The 21,645-nt window shown below is 36.7% G+C and overlaps 1 protein-coding gene across 3 annotated transcripts; it reads left to right on the top strand.

The window, feature by feature from the left end:
• Positions 1-3,615: 3,615 nt before the first annotated feature.
• Positions 3,616-21,017, top strand: LOC126825158 (cartilage matrix protein). 3 transcript variants are annotated; one of them, XM_050554664.2, is made up of 5 exons: positions 3,616-4,234; positions 15,832-15,904; positions 16,500-17,090; positions 18,562-18,606; positions 20,091-21,017. In XM_050554664.2, exons 2-5 carry the CDS (start codon positions 15,838-15,840, stop codon positions 20,474-20,476), a joined length of 1,089 nt encoding a protein of 362 aa, XP_050410621.1. In that variant the 5' UTR covers positions 3,616-4,234; positions 15,832-15,837; the 3' UTR covers positions 20,477-21,017. The 3 variants fall into 3 exon arrangements, with proteins under 3 accessions (XP_050410621.1, XP_050410622.1, XP_050410623.1); XM_050554665.2 differs by lacking the exon at positions 3,616-4,234 and adding an exon at positions 9,453-9,581; XM_050554666.2 differs by lacking the exon at positions 3,616-4,234 and adding an exon at positions 14,838-14,928.
• Positions 21,018-21,645: the final 628 nt, after the last annotated feature.

Below are 21,645 nucleotides of genomic sequence, written 5' to 3'. Positions count from 1 at the left end.
TGGTCTGTATTAAAGGAGCTAAATCGCTAATATTTGGGACCTAGAAATTGACCGAAATGGGTCGCAACGCATATAATAATGTAATCTGATTGTATATAAACTGATTTACATTCAATTGTTTCCGTTTTGACTCTAATTTCAAATCAGTTAGGCCCAGCGAAATACGGCATGAGTCTCAACCGAATAGAAATTTCTAGCGTCTGGTTATTCTAGTCTATTGCGCATGCTCTCCAGATAAGTTATGGCGTCGCCGTATGACATGAGTTGTGGAATATGTCTAGCCTCCCTCTTTCTGGTCACTTATTACAAATGACGATGAAACGCACTATGGTACACGATTTGTGTACCAATGGTAAAATGTTTATTTTGTCTTAAATATTGGATATCAGAAGCCTACCTTTTCCCGGCAAGATAACAACATCAATGTTGATTTGAATTGACAAATTATTCGTGTTTTCAACGTGTAAGACTTTGGACGATATTGAGTTACAGACTTAGCTACTTTAACAGTAGCGTCATTAATTATAATTTATAGATTTATTTATCTGGGTCAATGTACTATTATTATCTCTGGTAGAGAGATTTATTTATTAACCAGGGAATGAGTTATAGTGACCCACGCCAAATCCTGTACGAGTCTTAACTCCACCCCTATAAAGCACGCATGCGGTTTCCCAATTAAATAAAGACTTTTGAATAATAAATTACAGTATTTGCAATCTGATTAAAATACAGATCTGTATTTCGTTTCGTTTTTTATACTTTCGATGGCCTACACTACACGAAGATCTGACCGATTGTGGTGGGAGGTCGCGTCAGGGGTCATACGAGTGGCTTTTGACCCTATCACATCAGACATTTGATTAACCAATCGGCGTTGATGTTTCTAGTGGGTTACCCACAGTTTCGTGCACCTCACGTCAAAAACTAGCAGTACCAGACCGTTTCATTGGCTAATACCTCGTATCATCCAGAACGCGGATTATACATCAACTCTTCCAGATCCTACACTGTAAAAAATATCCATTTTTTATGTGGCCGAATTCCGTAATTTAACACCTTTTTTCTGTTAATCGATGGATTTTTTGGAGAAATTGTGTTAATTGTCTGAATTATTTCTTCAAATTACGTGTTTTATGTATTTCTGTGGAATATTCAGTATTAAACAGGAAATTTCCGTGAAATTTAGGGATAAAATGTTTTATTCCCTTCTATAACGGACTTAATTCTGTTATTTTACGGAATAAACGGTGGAATGACAAGGAAGTTCCGTGAAATTTAGGGATAAAATGTTTTATTCCGTTCTGTAATGGACTTAATTCTTTTGTTTTACGGGATAAACGGTGCAACGATAAGTAATCGTATACATATATAATCATTCCTAATAATCATCATGTTATAGTATTCATTTCAATTTATTAACCATAATATGAAGAATCATATTTTGTAACGTTTGGTATATTAATTGACATGTATATCTAATTTCCATTATTTATAAGATCTATAAAGTGTATTGTTATTCATCATACGGTAATCAGATTGTAAGTATTTTCATAAATATGTAAAAGTATGTTTTAATGCTGCGGGTGTTGTCTACGATATCACCTTAGGTGGAAGTGGTCGTAAAACCCCAGAAACGAACGAACGAACTGCGGGTGTTAAGGTTGTAATATCTGGTAATCAAGCACGCTAAAGTCCGGATAGTACAACCGGTTGGCCAGTGTAAGTCGGTTTGTCTCTATGGCAGAGTCTGCATACCTGCGAATTGATAATACCGCAAACTTACATCTGAAAGCCTCCAACCACTGACGAGTAGCGGTTTGTGATACCTTGCTCTCGTTTCTTATGATGGCGAAAAGAGGTTACGTTTAAAAATTATTTGCGATATCACTTCGGTGGAAGCGGACGTTAAATAAAGCTATTTCACGCACGCGTATAAAGTCAATGGTTAATTCAATGAAATTTTTATCACCTTCATGGTCAGGAAACAAAATTTACCAGGATTTTTTTTTTCTGTATTTGAAAATGGAATTTATGTTAATTGAAGGAATTTCTGTAAATTACAGGAAAAACAAATACGGATAAAATTTTCCTGGTCATTTTTGTTTCCGGAATTTTTTACGTTTTTTCACGGAAATTTTTGTTACAGTGTAGTGTAGTAAAGACAAGTAAAACGAAGTTTTGAACCATAAAAAAAAACGAAACGAAATAGGATCTGTGTTTTAATCAGATTGCAGTATTTGTGAACTTTAAGTTAATGAAAGATAAAATATTTAAAGTAGCTAAGTCTCTAACTCAATATCATCCAAAATCTTCAACATTGAAAACACGATTTATTTGTCAAATTAAATCAACATTCATGTTGTGATCTTACCGGAAAAAGATGGGCTTTTGATATCTAATATTTAAGACAAAATAAACATTTTACCATTGGTACACGAATCGTGTACCATAATGCGCTTCAGCCCCAGTTGTATCAAGAGACTCGAGGGACGAGGCTAGACACATTGCACCAAATCAAACGGCGTATGTAGACTGGAATAACCAGACGCTAGAAATTTGCACTCGCTTGAGACTGCTGACTTATTTCGCCGAACATAACTGATTTGAAATTGGAGTAAAAACGGGAACCATTGAATGTAAATCAGTTTATATACATTCATACTACAGTATTATATGTGTTGCGACCTACTTTTGTCAATTTCTAGGTCCCAAATGTTAGCGATTTAGCTCCTTTAAACATACATTATGGAAGAGCTAAATCTACCTATTGCCGGTCTTTCTTTAGGTCTGAAATTCTTTCTAAATTATTAGACATTAATTAACTCATCCAGGCCATAATCAATTCTCGGTGACGTCGGATTTCTCTGATATTAAATAGATTAAAACAGGTCAGCCATATTTTGATTTAAGCTAAAAAAAAGTGGAGGAGCGAGACTTAGCTTCGAACAACCAGTACGGTGGTTGAATTTATTGCACAAGTCTTGTCAAACCTTCAAATGCAAATATCTTCACTCGAGATGGCCCAGCAGACACCATTCATGACAAGGGAGAGAGAGAGAGAAATGGGGCTTAACGTCCACTCGACACAGACTAGGTCATTTCGGGACTAACACATGGTTTAATTTTATTTCAATAATTCGCTTGCGCGTAGGGGGTCTTTAGCAGTGGGAGGAAACCGGAGGACGCGGAGAAAACCCACGAGGTTGGACAGGCAACCCTACTCCTTGTCACGTACAACCGGGGATTCGAAACCAAGCCAGTTAACTCAATGACAGGTCTTATGATACAGCAACTAACCCAGACAGTGCAGAAAACTAGGACTTTAAACCCTATTTCATTTCATTTTTTACGGATCGTTTCCTTGAAGTTTGAAAATGTTTCAGTACTAAACTAACCCTGAACAATCGTCAATCGAGAATTGACACCCGCATAATCCTTTTTACAGGTCACGATTCTTAAATATTACGAAGCTTTAAAATCAAATAATGATCCCTTGATCAAATATAATTAAGATAAATACAGCTTCACCACACGTACGTCTTACACAAAAAATAAATCCCAACAATTCTTAGCTGCTTCATTTTAATATTCGATACCGACATTGACCGAGTCAGTTCTTCGGAGTTGCAGGACGAGAGGAGGTGGGAGTGTCTAGTTTTTTGGATGGTACGATTAAAACGTATACTCGTTGGCGTATAGACTTAAATAATTCAATGAAGAGTTTAGGCGGTTAAATTAGCCGCATAGCACATGGACATTGTATGGCGTACACCTATTCCACATGCCTATCAACCGTGGCTCGCTATACAATTTCATAATTTCAGACAACAGTTTTATTTCGTAATAAATTAAATTTTATATAAAAAAAAAAAGTTAATTCAGCGAATAATAACAGGCCTAATAATGGATAAATATTTATTAAAAATCAGGTATTCGTGATTTAAACCCACCTTGACACCACTTTCAATCCGGGTAGAGAAATGACGTAAAAACATCCTCTCGAGTGTTTATTTAGAATGTACAGGTGAATTCGCCGCGTGCGTTATTTGTTATTTATGGTCGAATGATTTATATGGAATAACGGGATGTAGATGGAGGGAAAGGTTTATATATAAATAGGAGATTAACACATCGGATATCAGTATTCACTAGTTGAATAGCGGTGAACACAGCAGAAGCTATATTAACCACAACAACCATAAGAATAGAAGGTTTATATTTAACTATAAAGGTAAGTTTATTTTAATACGAAACAACCAATTCTCATCGATTGTGGCAAAATTATCGATTTAATTGAATTTGGTGTAGTCCTTTGCGATTTGGGTACCTGTCTACATCTAAAATTTTACATAAGCAGATTGAGCCAACTTTGAGATACAACCCATTTTGTGTTTAACAGTCGACAGTTTAAAAGTCAAACATGAAATAAAAAATATTTACAGATGCATTGTGTAAGATTTAAATATAGAGCCGGGCGTACAAAAATATATATATTGAAAATTTTATTCAAATTAATTTATTTTGAGCTAAGTTGGAAGATGTAGCGTAGTTGTTTATTATCGTAGCACTGATAAAGACCCCTACGCATAAGCGAATTATTGAAATAAAATTAAACCATATGTTAGTCTCGAAATGAACTAGTTTGTGTCGAGTGGACGTTAAACCCCATTTCTCTCTCTCTCTCTCGCCAACCCTCTTCAAGTCAATTCTCCATAGGATGGTTTTCGGATAACAAAATTCTTTATAGCACAGTGCTTTGCGTAGTCCCGTCTTTATTAACCGGTGCAGAAAGTAGGATGAAAAAGCGAAATTTCATTTCATTTTATCAATTCGAATTTTCAGTAATTAGATTTTATTTCTAGATATACTTCTAATAAAGATTAATATTTAATTTTTCTTATTAATAAAAAGTATATAAAAGATATTTTATTTCCCTAGTAAAGATTGGCGTTTTATGGTTTACGCACGCCTTTGCAAAAAGGTATTCCTATTTGAAATTATAATACAAGAGCAAATAATATTAAAAAATTTTTTAGGCGAGGGATTAAAGACGTACATATTAAGAAACCTCATCTTATAGTTTATAAAGCTTGTATTTTCATTTATCTGATAACCGGATGGACATCTTGAATAGTATCAGTGATGTCGAAATAACACCACCTTATTTTTAGACAATATTTTATACAGATTTGTATCTGAATAGGGATTGGAAAATATACCTAGCCAATATTAAACCTCTTCTTATTAACTTGACGTTCAATAACTTCCGTTCATTACACTGTTTTTCCAAGAATACAACTTATAGCACTGAAATAAACCTTTTTTATTCAGTAATCCATATAAAAATTACTTTAATACATTCTTAGCCAAACAACATTTTTATTTTATTTAACTTAAAAAATACACAAATTTGTAACTCCCGCTACTTATTAAATAGTCCTCGATCATCAGAAAATTAGAAAGCAAATTAGAAAGAGCAAGCTTCGTTTTCCGTTTGTTTCGGAAAAATTCAACCACCCAAAATTGTAAATGGATTGTAAAAATTACATTATATAAGATCGTTGACTGTTACAATCCTTTGTTCATGGAAGATACCCCCCCCCCCCTCCCCACACACACACACGCACATACACTCACCCTGGCCCTGGTTGACATGCTATGAAATGGGGTTTAACGTCCTACTTTTCTACCCTAACCGAGGTAATGCAGTGTACAATGAGGGGAATTTTAATCAAATGGAGGGCCTGACAAGGACAGAGGGCTGTCTGGTCGTTCGGATTGGACGAAAAATCGAGGTCCTAGTATACATTGACGTGCACGTAAAGATCCCTTGGCAGTTGGAATTCGATATAAAAGTAGGCCATAGTGCCGCTGCCCAGACAAAATTTCACACATAGCACACTGTATGGTTTATGCACGTCTTCATAAGCCCAGTCGGAGTAGAACAGTAGGACGTTAAACCCCACTTCATTTCATTTCATTTCATTTCAAGGGTTCTTTTAAGTGCACGACAATGTGTACAAGAGATGTCCTCACTTATTTGTACCTTTTGTTTAACTTTGTTATAACCCCCTTTTTATAGGTATATAGAAATATGTATAGGTGTGTTAAGTGATCGCCATAGATTATAATTTATTAGTTTTATTTATATCCGGGTCAGTATATTATTAATTACGTTGTTTTCGTCTCTATTTATCAACCGAGGAATGGGTTAGAGTGACCCGAGGCAAATAGTGCATGGGCCTAATAACTACACCTCTATAGAAAGCACGCACCTCGTTTCTTCTCGATTTAATAAAAACTTGTGATTAATATATTACAGTGTTTGTGAACTTTAACTTAGTGAAAGATATAAAATCTTTCAAGTACACGGGTACGAAATGGTCTGGTTTCCATCTCATCAAAGAATATACGTATATTGTCTATAAATTCCGCATATAAATTAAAAATGAAATGAAATGGGGTTTAACGTCCTACTGTTCTGCTCCCACTGGGCTAATGAAGACAGGCATATGCCATACAGTGTGCTATGAGGGAAGTTTTGCCAGGACAGCGGCACTATAGCCTACTCTTATATCGAATTCCAACTGCCAAGGGATCTTTTACGTGCACGCCAATGTATACACGGGGCCTCGGTTTTTCGTCACCTTACCCACTTAGCCACCGTGTCTCTCAAATTCCACACATATACATGATTACTAAAAGAAGTGTGTAACCCAGCTAGTATTTCACACCAGACAAGGCCATACTAAACGTACTTGAGAACAGGGGGGTGGATGGCCGAATGGTTAGCACGTGCGCGCTGTATCATAAAGCCTGTCATTGAGTCAACTGGCGTGGTTTCGAATCCCCGGTTGTACGTGACAAGGAGTAGGGTCGCCTGTCCAACCTCGTGGGTTTTCTCCGGGTCCTCCGGTTTCCTCCCACTGCTAAAGACCCCTACGCGCAAGCGAATTATTGAAATAAAATTAAACCATATGTTAGTCCCGAAATGGCCTAGTTTGTGTCGAGTGGACGTTAAACCCCATTTCTCTCTCTCTCTCTCTCTCTACTTGAGAACCGACACTAATCTAGTTAACGATTTTCAGAAGTATATAATAATCTGCTTTGAAAAGTTTTAAGTAATCTTTTTGTGTATAACAGATGTAAACCGGAGTAGGGCCACATTATAAAACAATATACTAATTGTTGGATATTGCGCCCATTTAGGGCAGAGGTCTTTTCTCGAAGTAAAGTAGATATTTCCCTGTGTTCAGGATGCAGACAACAGTGGATATAACTCGTTTTGTTTTGGATATGTATAACAAGGACAGCGGCATTTCCGCCTACTCTTCTTCCAATTCTAACTGCCGGGGATTTTTTTATAACTTGTGCGCCCCCTCGCCGAACAACTTTGCACACTTTCATAGCTAACAAGAATTCTGAGGGAGAGACTGCGAATTTTGATGGTTTACATGACTAGGCCATATTTCTAAGGACGTACGAATGTAATAGTTTACGCACGACTAGACTATATTTCTATAGACCTACGAATTTAGTAGACCATATTTCTATTCACCTACGAATTTAATGGTTTATACGACTAGACTATATTTAAAGCTGCAATTTCATATTTTTAAGTTATATTTTTAAAATTTATTAAAATAAAGCCTTACAATAGATGGTATCTATAAACAGCCCTACCTAGTTAAAGATTAATCCTATAATTCACTATTGCCAGTTGAAAAATTGGCAAAAATATCATTTTCAACTTTGAGTTCAAACGTTTGAAGTTAGCTATTCCATGGGGGGGGGGGGATAGAAAAACAAGGGAGGTAATTGTGTTATTATTTCCGGGGTCAAAGGATTTTTAAGAGGGAGAATAATACCTATAATCGTATAATAGTGAGTTGACAACCTATTGAGCAAAAGACATAGAAATAATTATGTTTTGACTTTCTTAGAAAATATGAAATTATCGCTTTAATGGTTTACACGACTAGACCATATTTCTATTCACCCAAGAATTTAAAGGTTTACACGACTAGACCATATTTCTATTCACCTATAAATTTAATGTTTTACACGACTCTACCATACTTCTATAGACCTACGAATTTCATGGTTTAAACGACTCTACCATATTTCGATAGACCTACGAATTTAATGTTTTACACGACTCTACCATATTTCTATTCACCCACGAATTTAATGGTTTACACGACTAGACTATATTTCTATAGACCTACGAATTTAATGGTTTACACGACATATTTCTATAGACCTTCGAATTTAATGGTTTACACGACTAGACCATATTTCTATAGACCTACGAATTTAATGTTTTACACGACTCTACCATATTTCTATAGACCTACGAATTTAATGGTTTACACGAATCTACCATATTTCTATTCACCCACGAATTTAATGGTTTACACGACTAGACTATATTTCTATAGACCTACGAATTTAATGGTTTACACGACATATTTCTATAGACCTTCGAATTTAATGGTTTACACGACTAGACCATATTTCTATAGACCTACGAATTTAATGGTTTACACGAATCTACCATATTTCAATAGACCTACGAATTTAATGGTTTAAACGACTCTACCATATTTCGATAGACCTACGAATTTAATGCATTACACGACCTGACCCATCGTTTCCAAAGACCTTCGAACTTATTGGTGTAAAATTCATGCCAGGATCCTTAAAGCTGAACAGCTGCACCCGGTGACAGCCTTTTATTTAACACGGAATAAGTGACCATTCATATTATAAAATTAAATCATCATATGAATATTCTATAGGGATTATAAAAATATCTTATGTAGGTGTGCATCTGGGTATACTAAAGGGTAACGTGTAAGTGCCAATTCATATTATAACAGTAAATCATCATAAGAATATTCCATAGGGATTATAAAAATATGCATCTCATGTACGTGTGCATCTGAAAGGTAACGTGTACTCTTTTCTACGTAAAATTTGGGACGAGGCGTAAGCTGTTAACCTTAAGACTCATAGCACATTGAGAATGGAATGTATGGAGTAAGCCTGTTCTAATTCTGCACCTCTCGTGATTCACCTTACAATTAAATAATCTCGGACAATAGTTTTATTTGGTAGGAAATCGCATTTTTTAAAAAAAAAAAAAAGATGAATCCAGCGACGTTTTTTGCATAATAACAGACCTAATAACGTGAAAAAAATACAGTGCACTCTGTCACATCCGACCTCTGATCACTCCGGTACTCTGTTACATCCGACACCATTTTCATGTCCCGATTTACATGTATTATTACAAATCAAGAATTCCTGATTAAAGCCGACCTTGAGTACGCGACAGGTGAATTCGCCGCGTGCGTTATTTGTTATTTATGGTCGAATGATTTATATGGAATAACGGGATGTAGATGGAGGGAAGGGTTTATATATAAATAGGAGATTAACACATCGGATATTCACTAGTTGAATACAGGTGAACACAGTGGTAGCTATATTAACCACAGAAGGGTGTATTATAGTATATAACGACTTGCACTAATAACATTAGAGAAAAGAAGGTTTATATTTATCTCATAAAGGTAAGTTTATTTTAATATGTGAAACGAATAGATCTCGTTTAATTAAATTTGATGTTCTGGTTTGCGTAGTTGGTGTCCATCTATTTAAAATAAAAAAAAGAATAGTCGACAGTTTAAACAAAAAATTGAAAATAAAATTTGTTAAGATGGCTTAATAGTTGGAAATGAAAAGCCAAGCAGGAAGATAAAACGGGTTAAGAATATTGGCAATGAAAATTTGAGATATAACTCAATTTGTGTTCGACAGTTGAAAAGTTTAAGCCAAACGTGATCGTCATCAATATTCGAAACTTGCATGGGTTTACAGCTAATTACCTGGACAGGGGTTTTAACAATGAACGATATTATAGAATGTATAATGTCATTTATCACCCAATAATACATTCTACAGTAGATATCGCTTGTGTGATAAATTTCATAATCTACTGCGATATCTCCTTAGGAGATATCGCTTTACATGAATTTGATTGGTCAGTTAAAAAGGAACTACTTTTTTGTATTTTCAAAGAACAGTTCATTTTTATTATTAAAAGTAACTTCTTTTTTTAATTAAAAATGAATTATTTTTATTTAATTCACCTTGATGGAGACACTGGATGAATATAAAGGACTTTACAATGATTGAATTGCTTTCAAAAAATGATGTATCACTACGCCATTGTGTAATCAGGTTCAATAAAAATGAAATCTACAGCAAAGAATTATATATGTTTATTTGTGCATGTAAGAAAGGATTGGGTGATAAATAAAATCTCCTACTCGTCTTTTTTGATATCAAAAATATCAACACTCGTCGATAAAGTAAATAAAACTCGACATAGCCTCATTTTTTTACTTTATCGACTTGTGTGGATATTTTTTGATATCAAAAAAGACGAGTAGGAGATTCTCTATTTCGACAATCCATTTACAATTTCTAGTAGTCGAATATTTGCGAAACAAACGAAAAACGAATCGGGCGCTTTCCTTTCTAATTTGCTGTCCAATTGATATATTGATAAAAGAGCATTTTAAACAAAGTGGGAGTTATAAATTTCTGTATTTTTTTAAGTTAAATAAAATAAAAATGTTGTTTGGCTCAGAATGTATTAAAATATTTTTTTATATGGATTACTGAATAAAAAAGGTTTATTTCGGTGCAGTTTTTTTATAAGTTTTATTCTTGGAAAGGCAGTGTAATAAACGGAAGTTATTGAATTTAATAAGAGGAGGTTTAATACTGACTATGTATATTCACCAATCCCTATTCAGATACAAATCTGTATAAAATATTGTTTAAAAATAAGGTGATGTTATTTCGACATCACTGATACTATTCAAAATGTCCATCCGGTTATCGTATAAATAAAAATATAAGCTTTATAAACTATAAGATGAGGTTTCTTAATATGTACGTCTTTAATCTTTCATATTAAAAAAGTTTAATATTATTTGCTCTTGTATTATCATTTCAAATAGGAATACCTTTTTGCAAAGGCCTGCGTAAACCATAAAACGCCAATCTTTACAAGGGAAATAAAATATCTTTTATATACTTTTTATTAATAAGAAAAATTAAATATTAATCTGAATTAGATGTAGGGCCTATATCTAGAAATAAAATCTAGTGACTGAAAATTCGAATTGATAAAATGAAATGAAATTTGGGTTTTTCATCCTACTTTCTGCATCAAATGGGTTAATAAAGCCGGGACTACGCAAAGCACTGGGCTATAAAGAAATCATTTTATCCGAAAACCATCCTAGAGCAGTGGCTTACAGATCAGATGAAATAAATAAATTAAGCAGGGCAGCTTGTAAGTACAGTATCTTCACACCCTGATTAACAACCACTGGTCTTAAGCTTTAAATTCATATAGGTGTATCGTTAATTGTTGGTGCATTATTTGTAACGATCAAATTTCCATTTGGAATTATTAAGTTGATGTTGCTTGGTTAAACATACATTATGTAAGAGCTAAATGAGCTAATTTTGGCTTCAAATCTTATATAAAGTTAACAGCTTTAATTTCGCTATTTAAGTGGATGACATGTAAATGACAAATTTCACGTAGAAGTGTTTTTTTTTTAAAAATAAATAAATATAATATGTCATACACTTTTTACAAATACTATATTAGTTAAAGTCTAATTAAATTCTGTAATCAGATAATGGAAAGTCCAATTGCACCCATCAACAATACGTCAAATTGTAAACACCCCTTTTTTTTTTTAGCTAAATGTCGCATTAATTTCGTTGCCATAATGGAACGACCAATTACACCTCGACTAGGCTGTGGTTAAAATCTAAGAATATATAGTTTCCGTTTAATTTCGCTGTCATAATAGAACGACCAACCACACCCCGTGTAAACTGAGTGATGTTAAAACTAACAATCCCTTCTGCCTACTCATTTAGGCCCTTATTCGTGTACATATTACTGTGCGCGTTTTGGCCGGGAACATTGAAACGGTACTACGCGCTTTGCGCCATGTTTTTGAGTTTTTGCTCCCCCTCGCAAATGGCAAAAATCACGCGGTTTCAATGCGATTTTCAACATTATAATGATAATCATAAGGCTTAACCGGTGTCAAACATACCGTGGGTCAGATAGGCTACACATCGACTCTAACATATTCTAAACAGCACAATATTACTCGGCGGCACTGGGAGGGACCCCCCTCCTCGCACACACATATAAATAATGTTCCTCATGAAAAATAATGGGTCACCATGTCCCTGCTTAGTCTGGACTATAATTTAGCAAATGAGGGCGTTTCCAATTACTCTTCATTAAATTACAACTGCCAATGAATCCAGAATTAAGAAGCGTTAGCCATTATGGCTATTGCTACAACTATGGCACACTGATCAGCACACACTGATCCGCAGTGAATATTCGCTAGGCCGCGACAATCACTGATAAGGATGACATCAATGTGACTTAATGCGTCACACATATTATTTGTACTAAACCAAAAAATGCCGCTCTTAACGGTACAGTTAATGATAAAGCGATTTAAAAAATGAAACGAACGTAATTTCTAAATCTGCTGTAATAACCAAGAAGCTTAATTTTACTGCTATTCAAAATCGTCAACAATAAATTTTTTTACGGCTGTAATAGTTGATAGATGTGTAGACAATTGCACGTGCCATGGCTATTTATAGTATCATACTGTCAGAAAGTTGGTCTCGGCACGGCGAATGTGCACGCTTCAGTGGTAGTCTCGAACTATCAGCGGTGGACTGTATTTCTGTGAGTACATGGGTCACCCTATTTTAAATGGGTATTAAAATGAGTAAAAGGCGCCATACTGCTCGAATCTGTTACGTCTTATGTAAACCATGCACGCGCCATTGAGCCAATGATGGACGCCGCGTAATATGACGTCATTTGTTGAAGACAGTCATCTTTTACAGAGATATTAGAAGATGTTCGTAATATTCTGTGAAACAGATTGTGATCAGCAGTGAATTTTCGTAATCCACTGTGAAACAGATTGCAACTATGGATGTATATATGACCTGCTTGTGTTTTTTGCTGTCCTGTTATAAAAAAAAAGATGGTGTCATTGGTTTTTTCCTACAATAATAAACCCAAAAGATTATTAAGAAAAATCCAGACGTTAAAATATGACCCTGTGGTTTCGAGTGTAGTCACGTAAAGTAACAACGCTTTAGCGTTTCTTTATTAGAAGTAGTCAGATCTTATTACGTTTTACTGCACTTAGAGAGAGGGAGATGGAAATGGGGTTTAACGTCCACTCGACACAAATCAGATTATTTCTGGACAAACAGGGGCCTTTAGCAGTTGGAGGAAACCGTAAAATCCGGAGAAAACCGGAGGTTGGACCGGCGACCCTACTCCTTGTCACGAACAACCGGGGAATCAATATTACGTCAGTTGACTCAATGACAGACCTTATATGACGGACACGCGCTACCCCCACCCCCCTTACACTTAGAGCCACAGTTGGCTAGAGTGTGCGCGCGCGTGTGTGTATGTGTGGGTGGGGGCGGAGGCTGACTCAGTAATCAGTTTGATCCCAAAATACAAACCCCGGGATTTCCAACAGGGTTCCCCTGGGTGGTAATACAGGACGAAGGGTGTGGGTATGAACAGTACCAAGTCGTTCGAAAGGGATGATTTTTCTTTTATTAAACATACATAATGCAAGAGCTAAATCTGCTTATTGCAGGTCTTTCTTTAGGTCTGAAAGACATTAATTAACTTTTTCAGACCATTATCAACTCTCGATGTCATCGCTAGCCTGCGATATTTATTGGATTAGGATCTGATTTGCTGCTCAACTTTCATTCATGATTTAATCATGAAGTGGATAATCGAGATCGAAGTAATGATGATCGAGGCTAGGCCGAAAATTCAATCGCTAAAATCTCGGTTCATAGTGGATCAATGTGACAGAAATTGTCAGCAAGTTTGCTTCTAGTTTTTAAATATTATAGTGAGAACTGTCAGCTCTTTATCTAATCTCCTATAATGTTTGAATTTTCGGCCTAGCCTCGATCATCATTACTACGATCTCGATTATCCACTTCAGTATTTTTAAAGATAGTTTCTTTCTGCTCTTTTCATTTTGCATACAAAAGAAGCAGTTCTATGGAATACAATTAATGTTTATTACTGAGCGAGGTTTCGTTTCGCAATCAGGGGCGCCGGAAAGGCGCGAGGCCCAGGGTACCAAAAGATAGGGGGGGGGGAGGAGGGTCCTCCCCTCGGCCTCTAGAAAATTTTAAAATTTGACCATTCCGAGAACGCTGTTTAGAGCGCCTCTAGCATTCCGAATTTCAACATAAAACCCTTTAAAATACATGATAATGAAAGAGACAAAAGCCTGATTATTCACAAATGAATAGACTAGTAAAAAGGTTGAAAACTTTCATCATTAGGGCATGGGTATACCCTAGAAAAGGGCAGGGTACCATTTGTATACCCTGGTACCCGGGTTCCGGCGCCCCTGCTCGTAATAAACAGTAATTGTAGGCCATCGTGACTCGTGTATTTCAAGTTTAATTACTAAATGCCATTTTAATATTGACTTAAAATCTAAAATCAGTGTTTAATGGGAATGTCAGAGGTTAGGTTAGCTTCAAGACTCTGAGTAAGAACACCACAAGCCCTTGCTTTAAGTTTCTAAAAGTTTATTTTGTCATTTAATGAAACCCACCTTTGTACTAAAACTAAAACGAGATAAAAAAAAAAATTAAACAGTCGAGTACATTTAAATAAAGTTTTAAAAAAATCTCACTCTTGGGTCTCGCACGTTTATAGCACATAAAAACAGTAGAGCTAATAATGTGTTACGTGTAGATAGATGAACAGAGAAGAGGTGAGAAATTTGGGTAAGAATTAACTGACTTGTTTAAAACTGTAGTGTTATTATGAAATACAGGTGTGAAACAGGTAAAATTGAGTAGGATAGCCGTCTCAGACGTCATCTAAAAATATACCTATGATTACGACTGCCGTCTAAGACACCCCTAAACAGTATAGCTAGGTTTGGCGAAATTTCACGCAAAAAATGACACAAATTGTTGCCATTTTGAAACTTTGACATGAATCTTATCCTAATAAATGCCGTAGTGATGTGTTATAGGGGCTGTAGCTTATTTCAACTAAATTTTAATAAACGAGTGTCCTAAACTGGGTTACGAGATAGGTATCGCTAGGGCGAGCCGGTCACTAGACTAAACTTACAGTAAGATGTAGACAAAACAGTATTATATACGAAATATAACCTTTCATTGATATATTTTACAAAGTATTTTGTTATACGAAAATGAAATGAAATAGGCTATTGAAGACGGGCATACGCCACACCGTGTGCTATGAGGGAAATTTTGCCCGGGCAGCGGCACTATGGCCTACTCTTGTATCGAATTTCAACTGCCAAGGGATCCTTTGCGTGCACGCCGATGTAAACACAGGACCTCGGTTTTTCGTACCATCCGAACGACTAGACAGCTGTCTTTGTCAGGCCCTCCGTCCTGCACTACTGACAAGTTTGTAAATTGGTTAAATGATATTTTGTAATTAAAATAGAAATACACAGAATTCTCGTCGAAATAATGCACTGTCTCGAGCACGACAACGTCCCCAGACAATAAGTGATGTTCTTGAGTAAACATATACCAGAAACTGTTCACTCAAAATTGACAATTCCACAGGAGGCTTAATTTGAATCCCAATTGTTGATATCAATTTTCTTGTGATATGAATGGATGTCTTCAATCTGTTTATTACAGATAACAATGGTGGAGATGAAGATATCAATATTAGTGGGATTGATTGTAGCTGTTACACACGTCAACAGTCTCAGTAAGTATTAATAGATATTTGAATAAAATATCCAACTTTCTTAAACATATGCAAGAGCTAAATCACAGGTCTTTCTTTAGGCCTGAAATGTTATATAAACTATTAATAAGACATTAATTAACTTATCCAGACCATAATCAATTCTCGATGCGCTAGCTTGTGATATTGAGTGGATTGAAATACGCGGGTCATCGTCAAGGCCCTATCTACCACGCTTAAACCCCGGATCCCACGTCTTTCCCGTGGAAAAGGAATCGGCACCATCCCCGAAAGTGGGGACCATGTCTGCATGTATCTGAGTTGGGGTTAGTCCTTTCAGTTGCAGGTACTATGACTGCCCTATAGCCAGTTTTGCCAATTTCTGGTGGTTTCAATGGGTAGGTTCACAAGATGGTCTGGTACAAAGACAATAATAAAACTATCATGTGATCCGTGCCGCAACACTCACAATCTCTTAGTATGCGAGGCAGCGGTTACCGAGTCCCTGTGTGCTGGAATTAAGACACCTCATCCCTGTATCCAATGACAGACTCTTCAGGGTCGAAGCTATAAAGTAATCACCTGACCACCTTACACCTTATATAATGTATTTCAGAATGTGACGGCAAGGCAGATGTGGTGATTGCAGTTGCAGGTGCTCCTATGCAAGTTCCTCAAGATCAGTTCATCAGATTAGAAAACTTTCTGATCGGAATGGTAAATTATTACGACATCTCCAAAACAGCCACAAACGTGGGGTTGATTCTCTATGGTCGAGATCCACAAATCATCACGCGTCTAACCCCATCCCATAACAAACGTGATATCAACACAAGGATATCTTTACTGGCACAGAGAGAGTTGTATCGTCCCATATATGGTGGATCGAACGTTGTCAAGGCAATCGACGCCATGATTGATCTCCACAAGGACAACAAACGACCCGGTACACCAAAGATTGGTGTCATTATAACATACGGGGCAGCAGATTTATCTGGTCCAAAACCAGATGTCATTGCTAAAAGAATCGCCGAAGCTGGAGCGAGGGCTAAGAAGGCCGGAATTGAAATGTTTGCTGTGTCGTCTGGTGGATTGATTCCTGGCTTTGAGGACATAACATCCGGAGATAGATGCCGCTTGTTCAGCATGAGTGATTTTCAACGCTTACACGTTCTTTTACCATACTTAGCTAGTACTACTTGTTATGGTGAGATTTTAAACATACATTTGATGAAATCTTTTGTCTTTATTAAACATTGCCCAACATATGCTTGACATGTAGGCGTATTATGCCGTTGCCTCTGCCCGTCTGTGCGCCCGCACGCGTGTGTGTGTGTGAGTGCCCGTGCGTAAGTTCACATTTTGTTTGTGGACACTCTAGACGTCACAATAATTTTTGTCTGATTTTGACGAAACTTGAAATATAGGTCTATATCCCGGTTCCTTTCGGTTTTGGCATTTATTCGACCGCTTTTAGCTTGTGGACACTCTGGAGGTCACAATGTTTAATCGATTTTGATGAAACTTAAATATACGTTTATATCCCAAAGATCATGGTTCCTTTCGATTTTGGCCAGTGCTGGAGTAATCATTAAGCAAAATAAAGCACGTTCTTAGCGCATCATAGTAATGTGAGCACCACAGCATGTCTGATTTGTTAGATACCAAATTTTACATATTTAATTTAGAAATTAATTAAGAACTTTCAATTAGTTGCTCAATGTTTTTGTCTTTTCACACTGTTACTTGTTTTGTCGCAATTAATTATGACGTGTATAAATTCCCAGAAAAACTCTAGTCACGTGCTTAGTGATTTATTTTGAATGACATAAATGGCCGCATCAAAATCTTTTAAGTGCTTAGGGCCCCTGTGGGTCTTAATCCAGCCCTGATATTGGCGCATATCGGACCGTAACTTCATCGATTATGACCCCTGAGTGAGTTTTTAGCTTGTTTTCTGTCCAACTCTGGCATAATATGGGCGTATCTTGCATGGCAACCGCTTGTTTCGTGTAGAAAAGGCATAGGCTACGTTTAAAAGTAAAAGTTGCGTGTATGGAACATCTTTACGGCCATTTCAGTAGACTACCAGAGTAAGGTTCGTGGAGGTTGTCCGTCAATTTTACAGCACTCCTGAGAACACTTCCCTCCCCCTCGTTGCTCTGAGTTAGTTACGACCATGCTGCGGATATATACGGAGTCAACAGAGCCAGAACCAAGGGTTCAGAAGACGTACGCGTTATCCTGTCCACCGATTGCCAATAGGTTAAAGACAGAGAGAGACAGAGAGAGAGAGAGACAGAGAGAGAGAGAGAGAGAGAGGGGTAACGTCCACTTGACACAAACTAGGTCATTTCAGGACTTACACATGGTTCAATTTTATTTGAATAATTCGCTTGCGCGTAGGGGTCTTTAATAGTGGGAGGAAACCGGAGGACCCGGAGAAAACCAACGAGGTTGGACAGGCGACCCCATTCCTTGTCACGTACAACCGGAAAATCGAAACCCCGCCAGTTGACCCAACAACAGACCTTATGATACAGCGCGCACGTGCAACCATTCGGCCATCCAACCCCCTAAACACAACGTATTTACAAATATAGATATGCAACCTATTATATGTCGATTATATTTAATTTTATCATTCAAATTATTTTATGTGATTTTGTCTGTTTCAGTGACGGATCCTGGCGTAACACCTAGCACTAGTAAATGTTTTCCAGGTAGGAAACCTTATACAAACATTTTTTGTGAGGTCATGCCACGGTGCGGGAAGGTGCAGTTCGGGGTCTATATGATGGTAGACGGCACGCTGGGGTGGTGACTGAAGGGGTAGAGTTGGCTGCTAAATCACGGACTGGGTGGATTTGGGGTTATATGGTGGGGGAGAAGGTTGGGTTGGAGGCTGGAGGCGGTGTGGCTGTAACTTAAGCTAGAAATGATCAATCTGAATGATTTATGAATTAAAATGGTTTTTTTTTAGTAAAGTCCTATATTAACTCCATATTCTGGCTTGAAATACGGATTCCCAGCAAAATCTTTCTCATATTCAATATGACTTCATCTACTATGTTTTGCCTCTCTGAGTTAAGTTACTTTCAGGTAAAGCAAATCGTGATTAGTATTTTTTCATTAACGACCATTGAACTATTCGTAAATCCGAAAGACATTTTAGGTTTACCACAACAGCGACCCGATTTATGAAAAAGTGACACCTGAACATTGCCATTCACGATCTGTTTCACATAGAATTACGAGTCTCGTATAATGTCTCTGTCATAGATGACTGCCTTAACACGTGCTGTCACAGCACGCGGTGTGAATCATTGGCTGAATGGCGCGTGCATTGTTTACATAAGACATAACTGCTTCGGAGAGAATGCTGCATTTTAGTCATTTTAATACCCATTTACACTAAATCGGAAATAATTTTTAACTACAAATACGTCAAACGCCTTTATTTATTTTTCCAATATATACAAAAAATGTTTTAGAATTTAATTTGTCGCAGGAAAAAAGTTAATATTTCGAGTTCATTAAGCCGCATCAATGTCATCCTTATCAGTGATTGTCGCGGCCAAGCAAATATTCACTGCGGATCAGTGTGTGCCATTCAGTGTACATATGAAATACCACACTGATCAGCAGTAAATATTCGCTGGGCCTCTACAATCACTGATAAGGATGACATCGATGCGACTTAATGAGCCAAAAATATTAACTTGTTTTTTCCGACAAATTAAATTCTGAAACATTGTTTTTATGTATTAGAAAAATATGTGTAGGTAAAAATTATTTCCTATTTAGTGCAAATGGGTATTGAAATGGGTAAAAGGCACCATTGAACTGCCCGATTCAGTAACGTCTTATGTAAACAATGCACGCGCCATTGAGCCAATGATTGACGTCGCGTGATCTGACGTCACGTGTTGAAGGCAGTCATCTTTTACAGAGATATTAGAAGATTTTCGTAATCTTCTGTAAAACAGGGGTCTGTTTCACGAAATTTTAACTAATTTTAACGCGTGTTCGATCCCTGTATTGGCGGAGAAAGTTTATCGGGATTTTCCGACGTAGTTTCCCCTTGTCATTCGTGCAGGAGGAAGGGCCTGACAAGGGCAGCTGCCTAGTCGTTCGCATGGGACGAAATGCCATTGAAACAATTTAGTATATATTCTTCTTCATATATGTTTGTTTGTTTTTACAGAGGTGCTTCCACCACCCAAACAGATTGAGATGACGTGTCCTCCACCTAGTTCCGGTTTCTATGAAGACAAAAACAACTGCGCCTACTTTATACAGTGCACAGAGACCGGTAGAATCCGAACCAGGTGTGCTGGCGGAACTTTATATGATCCCCAAATCGAACGATGTAACCATAAAGAATTCGTCACGTGCTGGAGTAAGGTCAAGTGTCCCCAACAATACGGTCTATTCCCTCATCCCCACTTCTGCAACCAGTACTTAAATTGTGCTTTCGGGGTTCCGTATGTCCAGACCTGTCCTGCAGGTTTAGTATTCAATAAAAGTTACTGTGATTATCGTTCTAATGTTGACTGTGGAGATAAGAAAACTTCTCACCAAACAAATTAAAATGATATTAAAAAGTCTCTGCTGCAAATATCTTACTAAAATACAGATCTATATTTCGTTTCGTTCTTTTTTTTTCATGATTTCGATGAACTTTGATTTGACGAAGCAAACTATTTATGTGTGACTTTTAATTTGTTTGCTCTACATATGTCTCTCATAATTCAGTGCACACCTCAGTTGAAGCTCGACAAAACAAACGGCACTCCCATTTTATCAAGTGAACGCGGTTTATTTAAAATGCCTTCCGGACCCCACTGTCCTGAAGACTAACAAAACGAAAATTGAACCAAAAGAAAACGAAACGAAATAGGATATGCTCAATTGGTTGATCAAAAGTGTTAAGGCTAGTTTCCATATAGTTGTCAAATATTTAATAATGCACACTTCGGAAAAGTATTTGCATAGCCTAGAAATGTCATCCACTACAATGTTGTTATTACATGCCAAAAATGGTCACTAGTAGAATATTGTTAGATGTATTTATCTTGTCTGGAGAACTTCTTACTTACAAATATCGGCGGCAGAGAAAAACTTTTAATTTCATATCGAAGTCGACCTTTATTTTAAAAAGCTAGGTCTATAAATTGCATAATTTCATTTTCTATCCAAATAGGGATATTTTAAATTAATAGCCTGTATTTCATGACAGTATATTATATTAAGATTCAAAATCTTTCTATCGTGCATTGATCATTTTTGGCCACAGATCGTCATTTGCAATTTTCGAATACTATATGCATGTAATTTTTGATGGCTTACTCGACGCCATTGACATTTATTGAATAAAACAAAATTAAATTAAAAGGGGGGTCGTTCAAACAATTTTACCTGAAACTTAGCTGACGCTGGTTTGTCTTCAGGGGCGTGCTGGCAGGAAGTTTAGGAGGACGGTGTCCTCCCAGGCCCCCATTAAACAATAAGTCCACCCGTATAAGCCTGAGAGCTCTAATTTTCACGCGGAATCCCCTAAAAAAAAGTGAGAGTGCGCACGCGAAAAATCATACATACACAACGATTAGTAAATGTATTCATGCCTCGATATGTATAAGATGCAATTTATTATTTGGATAGAAATACATTGTATTAGCATTATATTAAGCAGACCTATCATGAGTGTCTTGTGTAGTACAGTAGTATGTCTTATAGTCAAAATAGCAGCATAAATTTGG

Source organism: Patella vulgata, chromosome 6 (assembly GCF_932274485.2).
Source record: "Patella vulgata chromosome 6, xgPatVulg1.2, whole genome shotgun sequence".
NCBI lineage: Eukaryota > Metazoa > Mollusca > Gastropoda > Patellidae > Patella > Patella vulgata.
This window is presented reverse-complemented; position numbering and strand designations above follow the sequence as displayed.

What these genes read in the sequence shown, in the direction of transcription:
- LOC126825158 (XM_050554664.2), top strand. Translation starts at nt 15,838, where the DNA reads ATGGTGGAGATGAAGATATCAATATTAGTGGGATTGATTGTAGCTGTT. An exon ending in TACACACGTCAACAGTCTCA is followed by an intron (nt 15,905 to 16,499) that starts GTAAGTATTAAT and finishes AATGTATTTCAG; the next exon opens with AATGTGACGGCAAGGCAGAT. An exon ending in CACTAGTAAATGTTTTCCAG is followed by an intron (nt 18,607 to 20,090) that starts GTAGGAAACCTT and finishes TTGTTTTTACAG; the next exon opens with AGGTGCTTCCACCACCCAAA.